Source organism: Anomalospiza imberbis, chromosome Z (genome assembly GCF_031753505.1).
Source record: "Anomalospiza imberbis isolate Cuckoo-Finch-1a 21T00152 chromosome Z, ASM3175350v1, whole genome shotgun sequence".
Classification (NCBI taxonomy): domain Eukaryota; kingdom Metazoa; phylum Chordata; class Aves; order Passeriformes; family Viduidae; genus Anomalospiza; species Anomalospiza imberbis.
The window spans coordinates 6,928,502-6,944,713 of NC_089721.1; the positions used below are offsets into that span (position 1 = coordinate 6,928,502).

General features: G+C 47.9%; 1 protein-coding gene across 4 annotated transcripts; it reads right to left on the minus strand.

Annotated features, from left to right (window-relative positions):
* Positions 1-38: 38 nt before the first annotated feature.
* LOC137464653 (aquaporin-7-like) lies at positions 39-9,512 on the minus strand. 4 transcript variants are annotated; one of them, XM_068176101.1, is made up of 6 exons: positions 9,269-9,512; positions 5,628-5,679; positions 3,532-3,624; positions 2,678-2,796; positions 1,130-1,347; positions 39-308 (listed from the first exon to the last, which is right to left on the minus strand). In XM_068176101.1, exons 1-6 carry the CDS (start codon positions 9,356-9,358, stop codon positions 149-151), a joined length of 732 nt encoding a protein of 243 aa, XP_068032202.1. In that variant the 5' UTR covers positions 9,359-9,512; the 3' UTR covers positions 39-148. The 4 variants fall into 4 exon arrangements, with proteins under 4 accessions (XP_068032202.1, XP_068032201.1, XP_068032200.1 ...); XM_068176100.1 differs by having other exon boundaries at positions 3,532-3,669; positions 9,269-9,511; XM_068176099.1 differs by having other exon boundaries at positions 5,553-5,679; positions 9,269-9,511.
* Between the last annotated feature and the right edge of the window lie 6,700 nt (positions 9,513-16,212).

A 16,212-nucleotide genomic window follows, 5' to 3' on the forward strand; every position in this document is an offset into this window, starting at 1 on the left:
AGTCCTACATAGGTCTTCTCAATATCTCAGATGCCAAGTTTATCTGTGTAAGCAGAGTAGGTTTACTGAAATCTAGTTCCTCATCTGTGCACCTGAATGGTGCACAAACAGATGTGCCCTTCACATGTGTCATCACAGCACATGTCCATCACAGTCTGGAAGTTTCCATGCCTGCCTGTTCTTTCTCGTGTTCAGTTTCACAGCTAGGTTGGTTGTGAAAATCAATGCAGAGTTTGTAGATGAAAACACCAAAAAGACTCCCCAGAATTGGAGCTGTGACTGGGACCCACCACCAGGAATGGTCACCCCTAAAATGAAACACAGAAGAGGCAGCTGGTGAGGCAGACTGGAACCGCTGCCCTGCCACCACATCCTGCAGGGGCAGGAATGAGCTGTGTGAGCAGAGGAATCTGTCCAACTTCAGGCATTAAGCCTACAGTTGACGTAGACAAATTCAGTGTCCCCCCCACATAACTGCTGGAGGGAAGGTCATTTTCCCCATCAGCATGGAAAGGGCTCCACACTGCAGGTTTCTTGTTCTCCAAAATAAATGGGCTGTGTGGTCTTGATGAGTGGGACTCTCAGACAGACATAGGCATTTTGCCTCCCCATTTCCAATAAAATCTGTGACTCCTCTACCAAGTTCTCAAATATATTTTCTAGGAATGTAAGGAATATGGGCATCTGGGACAGGAGACTCTGGTAATGATCTCACCATAGGAAAAGCCATAACATGACACTATCTTACTAGATAGAGGAAGGCAAGGTTTCATGTCCAAATTCAGACTCTAAATTTAGGAGACTTGTTCAGCAATGCACCTGCATTCAGGTGAGCTGAATTCTGTCTCTCTGCTCACTGCAAAAACCAGCTGGATCTCCAGTGAACAGGCAGACAGTTTGGTGTCCAAACTGAGATATCTCCATGTCAAGGTGAATCCCATGCTGGAGAATAAGTGTACTCCAAATTTTGTGTACATGATGCACAAGGCTCCTGTAGACACATCCCTCACAGTCTGCAGTGATAACCATCACTTGGTCCAAAGAAAAAAGGCTTCATGACACATTTTATCTTGTGCTTATCCCCTCCCCTGGCAAGCTGAGCAGGGTAAGAGTAAAACAGGTCACTCACGTGAAGACGGCCATTCCCCAGCCAGCAATTGCTGTGAATATCCGGGGGGGCAGGTCCCTGGAGGGGTTTATGGCATAGCCTGTGTTCAGCCCCATTCCCAGACCAATGCCCAGGACCAGCATACCCGTGAGCATGGGCTGAGCACATTTGATGGCTGCGTTGTTTTTCTCGTCATGGATGACTAGAACACCCAGGATCAGCATAACTGTTGCTGTAAACTGCGGGAACAGAAAAGGGAGAAGAACAGGTCAGGAGGGAGAATGGGGAAGATTGAAAGATATTGCTCAACAGAGCAGAAGAGACTTCCCAGAATGAAAGAGCAGATGAGATTCATGGTCTGATCAAAGCCCAGATATTACTCCCTCCTCACAGGTGGACTGAAGAAAATTCTTTTCTCAGCAAAAACCTCATCACAAAGACTGATACAAACTTCTCAGCAATGTCATCTCTCTCTATCTTTCAAGTCAGGGAAATGGGTTATTTTAAGTACATTCTGTCTAATAAGAGCAGAGCCATAACAAACTGCTCACAAAACAAACCTGATCATCCCTAGAGGAAGTGATGTTTTGTACAGCCTGTATGCAGATATCAGATTCTCACCTGGGAAACTGAATTCCTCATCAGTGACTACATAGCTGGCATTTGTAGATTTGCAGTGCCCAGGACTTCAAGAAAGCATAGTTTTGGTAGAGGTGATGACACCTCTCTCTTTCTGCTTCAGAAAATGCAGCTGAAGAGACTTGGACTGCTTGCACAGACACCAGTAAAACCAGAAACTGCAGCTTTTGACAAGGCACTGTCACTCTTATTTGCTTTCTTGTGCATCAAGGACACTGGTCCACAGAAGGCTGAGGGGATCCCCTCCCCACCTCTAGGCTCTTCTACCATCCTTTTCATCATGCCCAGGCAGGAGTTTTTATCAGCTCAGAATCCAAATCACAGGCTTCCAAAGATTTGCATTCAAGTGAATCTTCCTTCTCTGGTGGCTCAGTGACCCACATCCCATGAAGAATCCCTTTCCTATTTCTGGGCATCTGGACACTGTACTGTAAGCTGGGAATCCACTGCACAGAGTCTCAATGGATCTGTTCAAGCACAGAGTTCAGTCCAGGCTGTACTTATGTGGAGACAGTCCCAGGCTCTCTGTGCTGGGGAGGGGCAGCCAGCACAGCTGCCAAGGAGCATGGAGAGGGTGTGGAATCCAATAAGGGAAGGAATAGTTCAGCCCAGAACCCAGAGGAGATGGCTATTGATATAACTCAGCTTCTCACTCCTTACTGCTTGCATGGCATATAGGGAGGGTGTCTGGAGAGGCCCTGGACCAAGCTGTGGAGTAGCCTACATGTATTAGGCTCCGGGCAGAACCCTTTAGGCTTGTCCAGCCACCAAGATGTTACCTTTCAGATGCCTGCCTGAATGCTGAGCTCCTTGGGAAAAGAGGTTGTGGTTGTGTCTGTGCATGTAGGGCTGTGGGGACCTGTAGCAGCCCTGCAGCAACACCTGTAGCCACCCACCTTCTCCTGGCACATCACAGCCATTCCCACTGACCTCTGTGAAGAAGGCTCCCTGCAAGGATACATTGGGAGCAGGGTACGTAGAGAAGATCATCGCTGTGGCTTTTGGTCCTGACACTGTAAAGTTCCCATTGCTGTAGTCATAGATAGCATCTAGGAGAAGTGGGAATTATGGAAGTTAGCACAGCATTCATCCCACAGGACACACACACAGCTCCACCCATTGCAGCCAGCACAGACATCAGGGAGAAGGGAGGCAGTGGAAGATGTGATGGACGTGACACACTCCTCGCAGACCATGATCTCACTGATAATTGTTACCCACACACTTTGGTGTGCAGTCACTTCCTTACACCTACCAGTTCCCTATCCCTGCTCCAGGAACCTGGGGTAGCCTGGGTGGTCTGGATGCATTGGAGGCCTCCAACCCTCTGCCCTTCAGAGACATGCTAGAGACAATGGGTGGTGGGTCCTCTGCTCACAGCTCCAAACCCCAAATGGCTGCAAACCTCTGTTCCACAGAGCAGCAGAGTCCCCCCACGCTCCAGCAGCACCTAATACCTGGTAGTTCACATAAATAAAGGCCCTGCAGACCTGGAAACAAAATGCTGACAAAATGCAGCTCCTGCCCTTCTGCTGAAGACAGGTCTTGGAAGTGGGAATGCCCTGAGTAAAAGGAGCTGCGTTCTCCAGGATGTGTGTATCCTTCCCAGAGGAATATCTGGGACCTTCTCTGAACTTGAGCTGTGGTCTGTCCCACAAGCCAGGAGCTTGCCCTCCTCACCCAGAAATCATGCTGGGTACTGCAAAATGACATATTTTGACAACACTGTGGGTTGACTGAAATTATGCCTACAGCAACCTCTGTGATAAAAGACACAGCCCTACCATAGTAGAGAGCAAAGACGGTGGCTGCTGCTATAAAGGAGCCCAGGAACTGGCCGATTATATAAGCTACAACCGTTGTCCAGGAGATGTTTCCTAAAACACATTGTGTAATGGTGATGGCAGCATTCAGATGAGCTCCTGCAAAATCACAGAAAAAAGAGGCCTCAGCACTGATGCAGCTCTTTCGGAGCATGTGACATGGTGGATGCCCCATCCCTAGAAACATTCAAGGCCAGGTTGGACAGGGCTCTGAGTAACCTGCTCTAGTTAATGTTTCTGCTCATTGCAGGGCAGTTGGACTGGATGAACTTAAAAAGGTCTCTTCCAACCCAAACTAATCTTTGGTTCTATGCCCCATGACCTGCAGTAATCACCCAAAGAGACCCAGAACAACGAGAATCTCTCAGGTCAGGATTTTACTCCTGCACAGACACAAAATGATCCTTTCTTTCTCTACAGCTGAATGATGCTGGTAAAAGAGCTCCTAGCTTGTCTTCTGAGAATTCTGTAGACAGGCTGCATCCAGAGACTGGATCATCTCACCTGTCAGATAAACCTCTCTTGGGATGGCATGAGTTTCGCTATGACTTTGTCAATTAGCTTCTCCCTAATGAGCTTAAAAAGAGACCATACTTCAGCACAATTTAAGTAGCTACTGGTAGATGAGGACCTGTGTTTTGATGGAACACTTTCTGTGGAGGAGGCTGGAATCACAATGGTGCTTTTGAAAACTAAGTGGGTCTGGATCTCATGCCCTTGATGCAAACCATACGTGTTCTCCAGGCCTCCTGTTCCCAGGATTCTAAAGAAAATATTTACTTTTCCTGCCTGATAGGTATAAACTTTGAGGGTCAGTAAATGTTCCAGCCTTCATGACCATCTTCTGCTCCAGAATCCAAAAGGGGTAAGATGCAGACACCCATCATTTCATCAAAGTGCAGGACAGAGTGAAGTGGAAGTGCATGTACCAACAGCTACAGTCCAGCAATCACAACTGGAATGGGGGCAGATTGCTTCTTAGACCCTCTGCTCTTATGTAGGTATGGCTAGTCATTTCAGAGACCACAAAAGCATCTTGTGACACAGATGAAGCCAAATTACTATGTCAGGAAGGTGTGAAATTTGTTTTGTAACCATATTATTGCTGGCTGAGCTGAGATCCCTTCTGCACTGCCCTCTGCCCTTAACAGATCAACTCCTTCTCAAAAGTCACTTGGGACTGTAGGGCCTGCTTTCCTCAGTCTGCTTTCCCCAAGGTGTTTCCACCAGCTCCAAAAGGACAAGAAAATCAAGAGCTGACTGCTCCTGACTGCTCACATGGAAAATTTTTCATTTCCAAGCCAACCCCAGGTTTGGATCTCTGTCTACTCCAACAGTTTAAGGGCAAGGAGTTGCTTTAATTTTCTACCCATTAGGGCCCTTAATGTTTTCTCTTGGTGCAAATGAATGCAGAAATTGCAGAAGGCAAAGGTAATGCTCTTGTCATGTGAGTGATGCCACCTCATGGCCCCGAAACACCACTTCCCAAGTTCATGTGGGGTATCTGTTCATGGGTGTGTGTGATAAGGAGAAAATTTGTATACCATTCCTTTTGCAACATCAGCAGTAAGCTGTCCTTCACAATAAATTATTTACTTCCCCATGGGTCGTATCAGCAGCAGGTTTTGGGAGCTCCCTGTCTCCTTGGGCCATGTTGGCATGTCCCAAATGGGGGAGCTGCTGAAACCTGGCTCTGCTGGCCAAAACAGAAGGGACTGGCCGAACCTCCTCCCCTCTCCCTGTCCCACTTGCCCTGTCACAGCTCAGAATACAAGTTTGGGGTCAGTATTCTGTATGTATGCTGCGCATGCCTTGTCCCTAGCCTCTCCTGCTTTTCTTCCCTGAGGACTCTAGGACTGCTATTTTAGGTGAGGGCACTGCCCATGCCATAACACACCCCTCCACACCCCACTCCTCCTGTCCCTAATGCACATGGCCTTTATGGGACATGGATATGTCCCATGCCTGGTAGTGCTGCTCACCAGATACTCCTCCAGCCGCATAGATGCCCAAGGTAACGCCAATGCCAAATGCCATATTGATGCTCAGATATTGACCACTGTTTCCTTTTCCCAATACCACTTGTGCCACAGAGGACAAGCCAAAAACCTGTGTAAAAAGAAAGAGAGAAAGGAGTGTTAGAAGTATTCTTGTTGCTGTGGTAGACTGAGCTTCTTCGCTATGTTTTCTGCAAAAATAATGAGCTCCCAAAGACAGGAAGTCTCTACGGTGTCAGAAGACAAAGAACAGCCTTGCCCTGCAAAAACTGAAGTGATACCTGAGATTGGTGCCCACCAAACCAAATTAGGCACTGTCATTATGGGGAGACAAACTCCAAACACTCGCACCAAGAGCTGGGGCTCAGTGGGGGTCATTCACTCAGCCACAGTACAGGTGTCTCTGCCTTAAACCAGAGACATGAACTGAGGGAGCATCACCGTGGACTACTGGGAGACAACATCCAAGGTGGATGGATGGAAGGAAAGTATGCAAATTCTTACTGTCCTTCTTTTCCTGGTGTGCAATTTATTGACTAAATATGTAGTTTGGGCAGCACACAGCTATTTGCCAAACTCACCTCTAATTTTGGTAACATTCGAGCAAAAGACAAGAAAGGAAATTCCGGTTTAACTTTTCCATTCAACACATATATTTTCAGTTTGGAAACAGCCAAAGTTTTAGTGGGGTTTTTTAGTGGCTAAAGGAGAACCAGGGGAAAAAACTAGAGGTAAACACTCTGCAGCAGGAAAACACATATTCAAGACATTGCTCTGTCCTGAAAGAGAGAATTCTATTTCATGCTTTTGATATGGTAAGAGTGGAAAAATCAGTTCTTTGCATGCTCTTACACTGAAATCTAGAGAAGGACAAGGCGTCTCTTGAGGTTTCTGCCTCGCAAACCACTAAGGGTTTGCAAAGTGTATCCTATTCCTTGGACTGCATCGATGTTTATCCAAGGTGACATGTCTTTCAAAGACAAGAAAGTCAATATGTTCTCCAGTACATAAACTTCTGCTTTGGCTTGTACTATTCAACTGTGATTTTTTTTTCTGGCTTCTCTGCCTGGATCCAGATTTTATCTCGTGTGTCTGCTTCCCCTCATTGCTTTCAGACATCACCCAAATCCCCTGTTCCCCAGAAAGGCTGCTCTTCTTATCGCTCGTGTAGACACAAACCACACTCTGTGCTCTGTGCAGAGCTACAGCCCCCACAGTGTGAGCCCTTCTCAGTCTGCCTCAGCAAAAGCCCCCAGAAACAGTTCATGATGTCCCCTTAACATCTGCAAATAACACAAATTCTGTCTCTGATTTTTCCATCTCTCTTTTTCATCTATGATTTTTCCAAAGCCAGATACAAAAGACAACAAATATGTAAGGCACAAGTTCTGCAGGAGAGGACACAGGTGCAGAGAGAGGGTTGCAGGGGAGGAGACATGATTGTGCATAAACAGCACTATTCTGAAAAAAAGCACAAGATACAACACAGAATCTGTTTTTCAACACAGAGCCAAACTTCTCTTTCCTTCCTGTATCCTCCCAAAACACCATTTATTTCAGTTTCTTCTTTCCTAGTCCTTGTGCTAGTCCTAGTGCTTTCCTAGTCCTAGTCCTTGTGCTGCTTAGTCCTGCTGCCTGGTTCCTCTTACCAACACTTCCTGTCCATTAAACTAAGAGGCCCTGGGGTGAGTGTTATCATCCAAATAACAGCCATTCAGGCATCCTGGGGGTGCATCCAGAACACCGCCTGTTGCACTGAGAGCCAAGGGGCTGCTGGAAGAGTTGGGTGCTCTATGCTTTGTTCTGATGCTGGATGCTGTTTGTCTTCAGCCCTTGATGGGGCCCATATGCAGTGCCCTCGTTTTCTCTCTTCCCTCACATGGATCAGTGAAGGAGAATCCAGTGTGAGCTGCAGGCTGCAAAATCTGCCTCGAGCTGTCAGAGTGCAGAGTAAATTCTCCACCTCATTCTGCTTCCCAGACAGGACAACCCTGAAGTTGTTCTTTATCACCTGGGAAGTTCTACCACCAAATAACAGATAATGGAAAAAGCAAAAGTGTTTGCTAAGCTGCTGCAGAGGAGTCATAGATGTTTGTACTCTGACTTACTAATGGTGCAAACCTACCTGGGAGTGAAATTCAAAGAGCTGGATGTGCAAAATCACATGATAAAAAGCAACCATGCTCTGTACAGGCAGTTGTTGCCCTTGGAAAGGAGCACCTTTCTTGGTACAGAAAGCTGTGTCAGAAGGTCCCTATGCTTACACAAATCTTTATTTCTTCCTCTTTAAATCTCCAAGTACAAGTTATTTAGGTTATGCCCAGCCTTTGCATGCCAGCCTCTGTCCAGTCTAAAGTGTCTCTTCCCAGCTAAGTCCAGGTGTGGCAAATTGGCACAGATGGCTACTGGGCCTTTTCAGAGGGAGGATCTCATTCTGCCCTGTTGATCAAACACTCAAAATCTCTGGTCCTAGTGGGTACTTAACCCCCACCAGCCCCAAAGTGACTGCAAAACCTTCCTAATCCTCTACCCAAACATTTCTGAAGCAGCCCAGGAGCTCAAACCCACTTAATTATTTCTTTGTGAAACAGATCCCTAAGGCAAGGGGGCAGTTTATGTATGATTTATATAAGCACTGTTCGATTGGCAGCAAGAAAATCAAAAGTGAAATCCTGGCATGCTTCACACCCTGTAATTACGGTTCCTAGTGGTAGATTGTGGTTCTGGAGAAATTCTCTGGGAAGTTCATTACCCTGGCAACCCCGAGGGGAAGATGGATGAATGCTATTTTCATTTTGCAGCAGCTATCAGTGATAGGAGAGTCTGGGTCTGTTCTCCAGACTAGTTCAAACCCCCCCACAACTACACCACACCTCTGGCACAGCAGTAGGAAAAGCCTCCATTCACTGTATGGGACCTTCTACAAGCATTGTAGACACTACTCTTTGATTTCATTCCCAAGCTCTTCCTCAATTTTCTCCTAGGAGAGAACTGAAAGAGCAACATGTCCAGAAAGGGCAGTGGAGCTAGGGAAGGGTCCACAGGAGCACAGGCTTCTTAGGAGCAGCTGCAGGAACTGGGGATGTTCAGTCTGGAGAAAAGGAGGCTCAGGGAGGACCTGATCACTCTCTCCAGCCCCTTGACAGGAGAGTCTTGGCAGGAGGGCTGGTCTCTTCTCTCATGTAATAAGTGTCAGGGCAAAAGGAAATGGCCTCAAATTGTGCCAGGGGAGGATTAGATTGGATATTAGGAAAAATCTGTTCCCCAGCAGGGTTGCCAATCATTGGAACAGGCTGCCCAGGGAAGTGTGGGGTTTACAGATATTACATAATGCCTTGGCGGCATTTAAAAGACATGTAGATGTGGCACTTAGGGACATGGTTTAGTGGTGGCCTCCACAATGCCAGGTTAATGCTTGAACTCTTAAAGGTCTTTCCCAACCTAAATAATTCTGTGATATTTTAATTCTATCCCAGCACCCACCTCCCTTTCCCTGCATTACTTTTTTGCTCCAGAAGGTTTTTGGCAGAAGGTCTGCCTGCTGGGAAACTGCCACCCCACCAAAGCAGAGGGGTGAGCAGCAGCAACCAACCACTGGGTAACAGTGAGGATGTGGTAGGAAACCACTGACCTCACAAATCGCTGCCTTAAATGGCTGCACACACACACATACACATGCACAGGCACAGACTCCTCCTTACCATGACGATGAATGTTCCCAGTGCTTCTGCCAGCATCTCCCTTATGGCAGTGTTACGAATCCTGAACACCTTCTTAGTCTTCTCCAACATTGTCTTCCCCGCCTCCTTAAAGCTGCCTGCACGCTCCTGTTGTGACGGCACACTTCACTGCACTGAGCCAGGTTACCCTTTGAAACTTGGCACCCTCTCTTCACCCCCAGACACCTTCTCTCCTTTGGTTAACCATGAACAAGCCAATAAAGCAGCAGCTAGCTTCAAAGTTTTTCCCCCCACTTCCCTCCCTCCCCCAGATGCCATCCTATAAAAGCTGTATGGTAGGAATGCAATATTTCTGTTATGAGGGCATTGGTGACACTGTGCCTCTGCCCAGGAGAGCCTAAACCCAGAACAGTAGAGCAGTCAAAAGCCTTGATGTGCTCCTGAAGCCTGTTTTTCTCCTTAACCTTTTCTACAGGAACTGAAGAGGAATTTTGGCTCGGCTCTGCATTGTAACCCATTGACTGGTGGTTCAGTACTGGTTTTTTTAAACAGATTGGATTGAGACTGTTTGCCTGTGCAAGACTATTGGATGCATCTTCTGCAGCAAGGATGCTCTGCCTGGAGCTGGTGTGCTCTGCTGTCTGCAGCTGGGAAGAGCACGGTGCACTGTTTCAGGTGGAATATTTGCTCCTGTTGAATGCACCTGTGCATTCTGCAGGTGCCTTCACACTCAACGGAGAGCCTTGCCACCAGCCACCCTGTCTGTCCTCTCATACAGGGCAAGGAGAAACCAACCCCAGCAAGGAGAGGTGGCCCAAGAGATCTTCAGTCTTACCTGGCTGCCAGAGCAGAACCATTGTTGTCCTGATTCCTCCTCCATCTCCTCATTCCCTCTGCCTATCTCCCTGCTCACCAGGTGCTCTTACCTTTCCACAGTGAAAAGGTTTTAATACCTTTGATTAATCACGGAAAAACTTACATCCACTGAACACTCAAGACCTTTTCCCTCAAGTCTTTTCTGGTTATTTGCTGGTTTTCTTTGCCTTCCTTTCAACCTGCTGAAGCTTCTCAGTGTGGCTCTGGAGGGGACAGCTCTGCAGAGGTGTCAGCAGCTGCCCTGATGGGGACATGGTGCTCTGCTCATGCTGCCCCTGGCCTTGCCTCCCTATCCTCTACTGCACGGCAAAAGTTCATGAGCTTTTCTTTCACCCACAGGGCACTCAGCAGCTGTATGGAAGAACCTGGAAAGCTGATTCTCCTCTCTGCTCCATAGATCATTGTATGTCTTGTGGCAGGGAGAGTTTTATGTACTGGGGTAATCCCTCCTCCAGCAACAGATTAGCTATTGACCTCAGTGAACACCTGGCTAAATATGCAGTAAATTACTGGTCTGTTTCTGATACTGAGGATCATTTAAGTATGATGGATGATAACCGTGTTGCTTGCAAGGGTGTTTCTACAGCATATTTCTAGGTGGGAAGGTTTCTGTCCTGTGGGTCTGTGACCTATGCTGTAGCACAGAATAAACCTTTCTAGGTCACTTCATTCTCTGCCATGCAAATGTTTATTGGTGGAGCACAAACTGTGGGTCCTGGAGCAGCAGGTTGGGGTGGTGACAAGACCCTCAAGTTTCTTCTGCTCATGGTGATTTCCAGCTGACTTTACATGTCACCTGAGATCCTTGTGTCTCCATGTGCTGGAGATCTCACAGCCTTTGTCTGATGGACAAGGTATCAGTGGGTCAGTAACACCCACAACTGGACCTACAACTTTGTTTTTTCTCATAGATCTCAGGGAGCCTTCCAAGTGGATTCCTTCCCTTTGGGCAAACAGTGAAGCTGCTGTGTATCTGATAGGCTTTGTCTCCTGCATTCAGGCATCAATTGTAGGCATCACAATATTCTGATTCAGGCTGAAAAACAGGTACTTTCTGGAAATACTGGGTTTCTGTGGACTTGCACTCTCCTCAAGGAAAAATGCAATCCCAGTTTGCAATAGAAATCTTTGGTTTGGTGATAATATTTTTATCATAATTCCCAATATTACCACCAAACTCTGTAAAACTCCAGCATGTTTCTAGATGCTTGTCTTTAATACAGGTCATTCCACAAGATGGCACTGAGACATTAATTTCTCCCCTTAAGATGTTCAGAAGGGCTTCTCTGTTGGCTGCTGAAAATTGAGAATCCTTTAATTTTGGGGTTCTGATGGTCATTTTTAGACATTAAAGTGTTCAAGGACTGTAAAAATAACGAAGCCATCACCTATCTAAAGCTCATGTAGGTCAGAGCACCTCTGCTCTGCAAGTACATAAACCCAAAATGTGTGAGCCTGAGTTTATAACAAGCAGAGAAAAATAGGCAGCTCCAAAGGGCAATTCTTCCTCACCTAAAATAAGCATCGGAGGCCTGACCTATGAGCCATGCTAGACACTGGCACTTTCCCTCCCATATCTGCACACAGACATGGAGTGATGGGCTCCAAGATGCATCCCCACAACTGCCAGGTGGGCTGGACTGCCACTTCTCCCTGCATCCAGACATGATGATCTTGAGCAAGTGCAAGCCAAGTGAGTCAGCCAAGGGCTGGATTGCAAATATCTGCTGGTTTCCCAACAGCAACCTGCTCATACTTGCTCAGTTTCACTTACCCGCAGGGCTGACGAGGATCTCTGGGGTCACTAAATACCGTCCCCTACTGACACAGGCAGCCGCACCATGGTGACCTGGCCACTCTGCATTTTAGTGGCAGACAATTGTTGCCCAGCTCCTTCTGTTGTACCCTGTTACCAGAATTTCCTGCTCTGAAGATTAGACACTTTCCTGTGATTTCCAGCCAAATTCTCAAAGCCATTTGTCCATGTGCAGCATTAGCCCATCAGAGTCATGAGTCAACTTACTTCTTGCAGGTGCTATCGCTTAGTGATCCTATAAGGCTTGTTAGAAGAGCATTGGCTGCTCATGCTTAGCTCCATGCCACCTCCTGATGTTTGCTTTGATACCCTTACAGGTTGAAACTTCACTCAGCAGTGGTCTGACAATGATTTTGCCACGTTTTCCACTTCACATTAAGCAGCCAACTGCTAAACCAAACCCACTTTTCTCTCCAAGACAGGTGTGCTTTTAGCACTACTAATATAAGTCTCAGTTTACAAAGGAAATTTTTGGCACTAACAGTTCAGGTGTTGATACCCATGGTAATAAAGAACCAGGAGAAAAATGCCCCTGGGTCCTACAAGAGCAGCCCTGGGAAGAATGAGTACCCAGGCATTCCAGGGCATTCGGCAAGGAATAACTTTTCTGACTCAATTTGACAGTGCACATGCTTCCTCTGCACCTAGGAGCTCATTTATCTCTTAATTGGGCAAATCAGCAGGTGGAACACTGCCACTCCATTCACTTCAGCCTTGCTGGTGAAGCATTTTCTCCCCAGAGGCCAAGAGGAGCCTAAGCAGACAGCTGAGCAGAAGAGTTGCTCACCATGGGCAAGAACAGCTTGTTCCTCAATCTGACCAAAGGAACAGGGCACTAAAATATCTCCAGTGCCTTTCAGGAAGCAAGACCCAGTCAGAGGGATCATAACAGCACCGGTATGACCTTTGCTGTCCAGGACAGACCCTGTTTGATATAACCTGGAGCACCTGCTCCCTATGGTCTCATGTTCCACACTCATGGTCTGTCTCCTTCTCTTCTCTATGGATGGCAGGCACCACTTAAGCAAGTCTCACACATCCTATGTGTCTCTCAACAGATGTCTTTGCTCTCTGTACCACCACCCTCCTCTCCATTCCCAGGACACTGGCCTCCACAGTGTTTCAGCTCACCCATTGTCCCTTGCCCTGAAGCTGGCCAAAATTCATCACCTGTGCATGCTTCTCTTTCCTGATACTCGGCCTGCTCCAGTAATACTGGCCAGAAGAGGGAGGTGGAGGGCCATATGGAAACACGTCGTCGCTGTTCATGGGTGGGGTCCTGCCTTCGGCAGAGTTCTGCCCTGACCCACGCCGGGCTGCTACAGCTACAGGGCTACTCAGACAGAGGTAATCTATGAGATAATGCTGCCAGCAGTAGCAGAATTACTTGGCTTTGTTTATCTTTAGGGGCAGAGCAGGACTCTGTGTGATGGGGTTGCCAGGGGTGGCCCTGGCCTCATTGTTGGGCAACAGAGTGGAACCCTCCTGGTCACCAGGAACCCATCCACCCCATGCTGGGCCACAGTCCTCCACACTCCTCCTCCCTTTGTGTGACTTATCAGACAGCATGAAGTCACTCTTAAATGTAGCAAAGTGTGATGGTTTTTTGAGGCACCCACCAGCTTTGATCTGTGAAAAGCCCTGGAAAATCTCCACCACCCATAAATATTTAACAGAGAGTGAAATGGAGGCACAGGAGTAGATCAGGTCATAGAATCACAGAATGTCAAGGATTAGAAGGGATTTTAAAGAACAGCCAGCCCCAATCCACCCTTGCCATGGACAGGGACCTCTCCCACTAGACCAGGTTGCTCAGGGTCCTATCCAACCTGGCCTTTAATGCTGACAGGGATGGGGCATCCACAGCTGCCCTGGACAACTTCTTCCAGTATCTCACCATCTTCACAGTATTTTTCCTAATATCTAGTTTACATTTCCCCTCTTTCAGTTCATACCTATTATTCCCTGTCCTATCGCTACAGCTCCTTACAAAAGGTCCCCCTCTGGCTTCCATGTGGGCCCCGTCAGGTACTGGAAAGTTCCTATGAGGTCTCCACACAACATTCTCTTCCCCAGGATGAACAGCCACAACATTTTCTTTGTAGAGAAAGTGCTTCAGTCTTCTCAGCAACTTAGTGGTCCCCTCTGAACTTTCTCTAGCAGTTCCATGCCTTTCTTATGTTTAGGGCACCAGAACTGTAGGCAGCAGAGGTCCCACAAAGTACCGTGGGATTTCCAAGAGGGTCATGCTGGCTCCTCACCTGCCATCATCCCTAATTTCCATTACCATCTTGTTCTCCTGACCTGCTCAGGGCCGTGTTCCCTCTCTACCCCTCTAGGTGAGAGCAGCTGCCTGCCTGTGCTGGGACTCTGCTGTGGGGTTGCACAGGCCCAGGCAGGGAGTAGTAGACTCTGTGGGTTCAAGTGCTCTCTCTGAGCCTTGAGCCACCTCCTCTGGTCTGCTTTCAATCCACAGTTAAAGTGAAAGCCAGGGAAGCTATGAGCTCACAGGACATCATCACTCTGGAGAAAGGAGCAGTCAGTCATTCTCCTAGAGGAGCACAAACACCCACATTCTGAAAGGAGAGATTAAAGAGAAAAGCTGTAGGCTGGGGGAGGAGACACTGGTCAGGTAAAAGAGGTTTTGAAGTTGCAGAGCATGGTGAAGCCAGCACACTGCTCTGAACATTTCCCTGCCTCTGACTGTACCCAGCGACAGCACAGGGTGGCTGTGTCCCGCTGGCCATTTTGCAATGAGTTGGCTCTAACAAACAATGCTACTGACAAAACCCCTTATACTTCATCCCATACTGTCTTTTCTGCCTCATCCTTTCCCCAGGCACTCCAGTCTGGAGTGCAGGATGTTCTGCAAAACACACCAGCCCAGCATCCTCCTGAGCAGCACCAAAAAGCACAAGCTTGTGCTGACATTCACAAAGGGCAAAAGCAGAGCAGGGCCTGCTGACAGTCACACAGCCATGCCTGCTCCCTCTGCTGCTGAACAAGCAGAGCAAGGCTGAGCCAGTAGTTCTTCACAGCTACCAGGTGCTTAAGGGTGTACTGCATCCATACATTCCACCCATAGAAGTTATGCCTGTAAGCCTTTCAAGAGATTATGCTAGACCCATAGGCAGACCATAGAATCACAGAATCATGGAACGTTTTAGCTTGAAGGGGCCTTAAACACCACCTCATTCCAACTCCCTGCTATAGGCAGGGACACCTTCCACTAGACCAAGTTGCTCATCCAACCTGACCTTGAACAATTCCACGGATGGAACAGCCACAGCTTCTCTGAGCAACCTGTGCCAGGGCCTCATGACCCTGACAGAATTTATTCTTAATATCTAATCTAAACCTGCCCTACTCCAGTTTAAAGCCACTGCCCCTTGCCCTATCATTTCAGGCCCTTGTAAAAAGTCCATCTTTTCTGCAGTCTGTTACCCAGACATTTTACAGGGTGAGGAACCAACTGGTGACACTAATCATTGCCCATATGTGTAACCAGTGAATTACCCAGCTATCTCCCCAGAACACGACTGTGCTCTCCCATATCACACCTGCCAGGGGCTGTCTGAACGCCATACAGCATCTGGCATGCCTCACATCAGTGCTGAGCAGTGCCTGCCCCGTGGGATTTGTCTCTCCACAGGGGAGGGAAAGGCCAGGACGTAGACGGCTGGGTCAGCTTTCCCAGCGCCAGCCCACCCCAGCCCGGAGGGCTGCTGCTGCTGGCGCGGACGTGAAGGCATCCAAAGGAAACCCCGATAAGCTCCCAGTATCTCAGCTGTGGGGAGATGCCACACATTCCTTGCAGACATGCCCACAAATTCCCTCAGACACTGCCCAGCCTCTCCTGGAGCTCCAAGGATCCCCACAGGCATTTCAGTGCAAGTAGAAGTTTCCTCCAGCATCACCTAGTCCCCACGACCATCATGATCCCTCAGCTCCTTTTGCCTCTTGTGCTGTTTTGAGACACATGAAAGTGGGGCCAGGTGTGGATCTGGATTGCTTCCTGTCCATTCCCATTCTTTCAGTTCCTGCATGTAAAGACATTGACCCAGAGGAACGCGGAGAAGCTGAAAATCCATCTGTTGATGGGCCCTGAAAATGAGCCAGTTTTCCTAGCTCATGTAGTTTCCCAGTACAAGTCCTGGATGACACAAGTGGCAGCTTCATGAATTGTCCCATAGTAAGCACAGCACTGACATGCAGTTTATTTCCCTAAGCACAGGACACCGCATATCAGTCACCACTAACAGTGAAGACATCC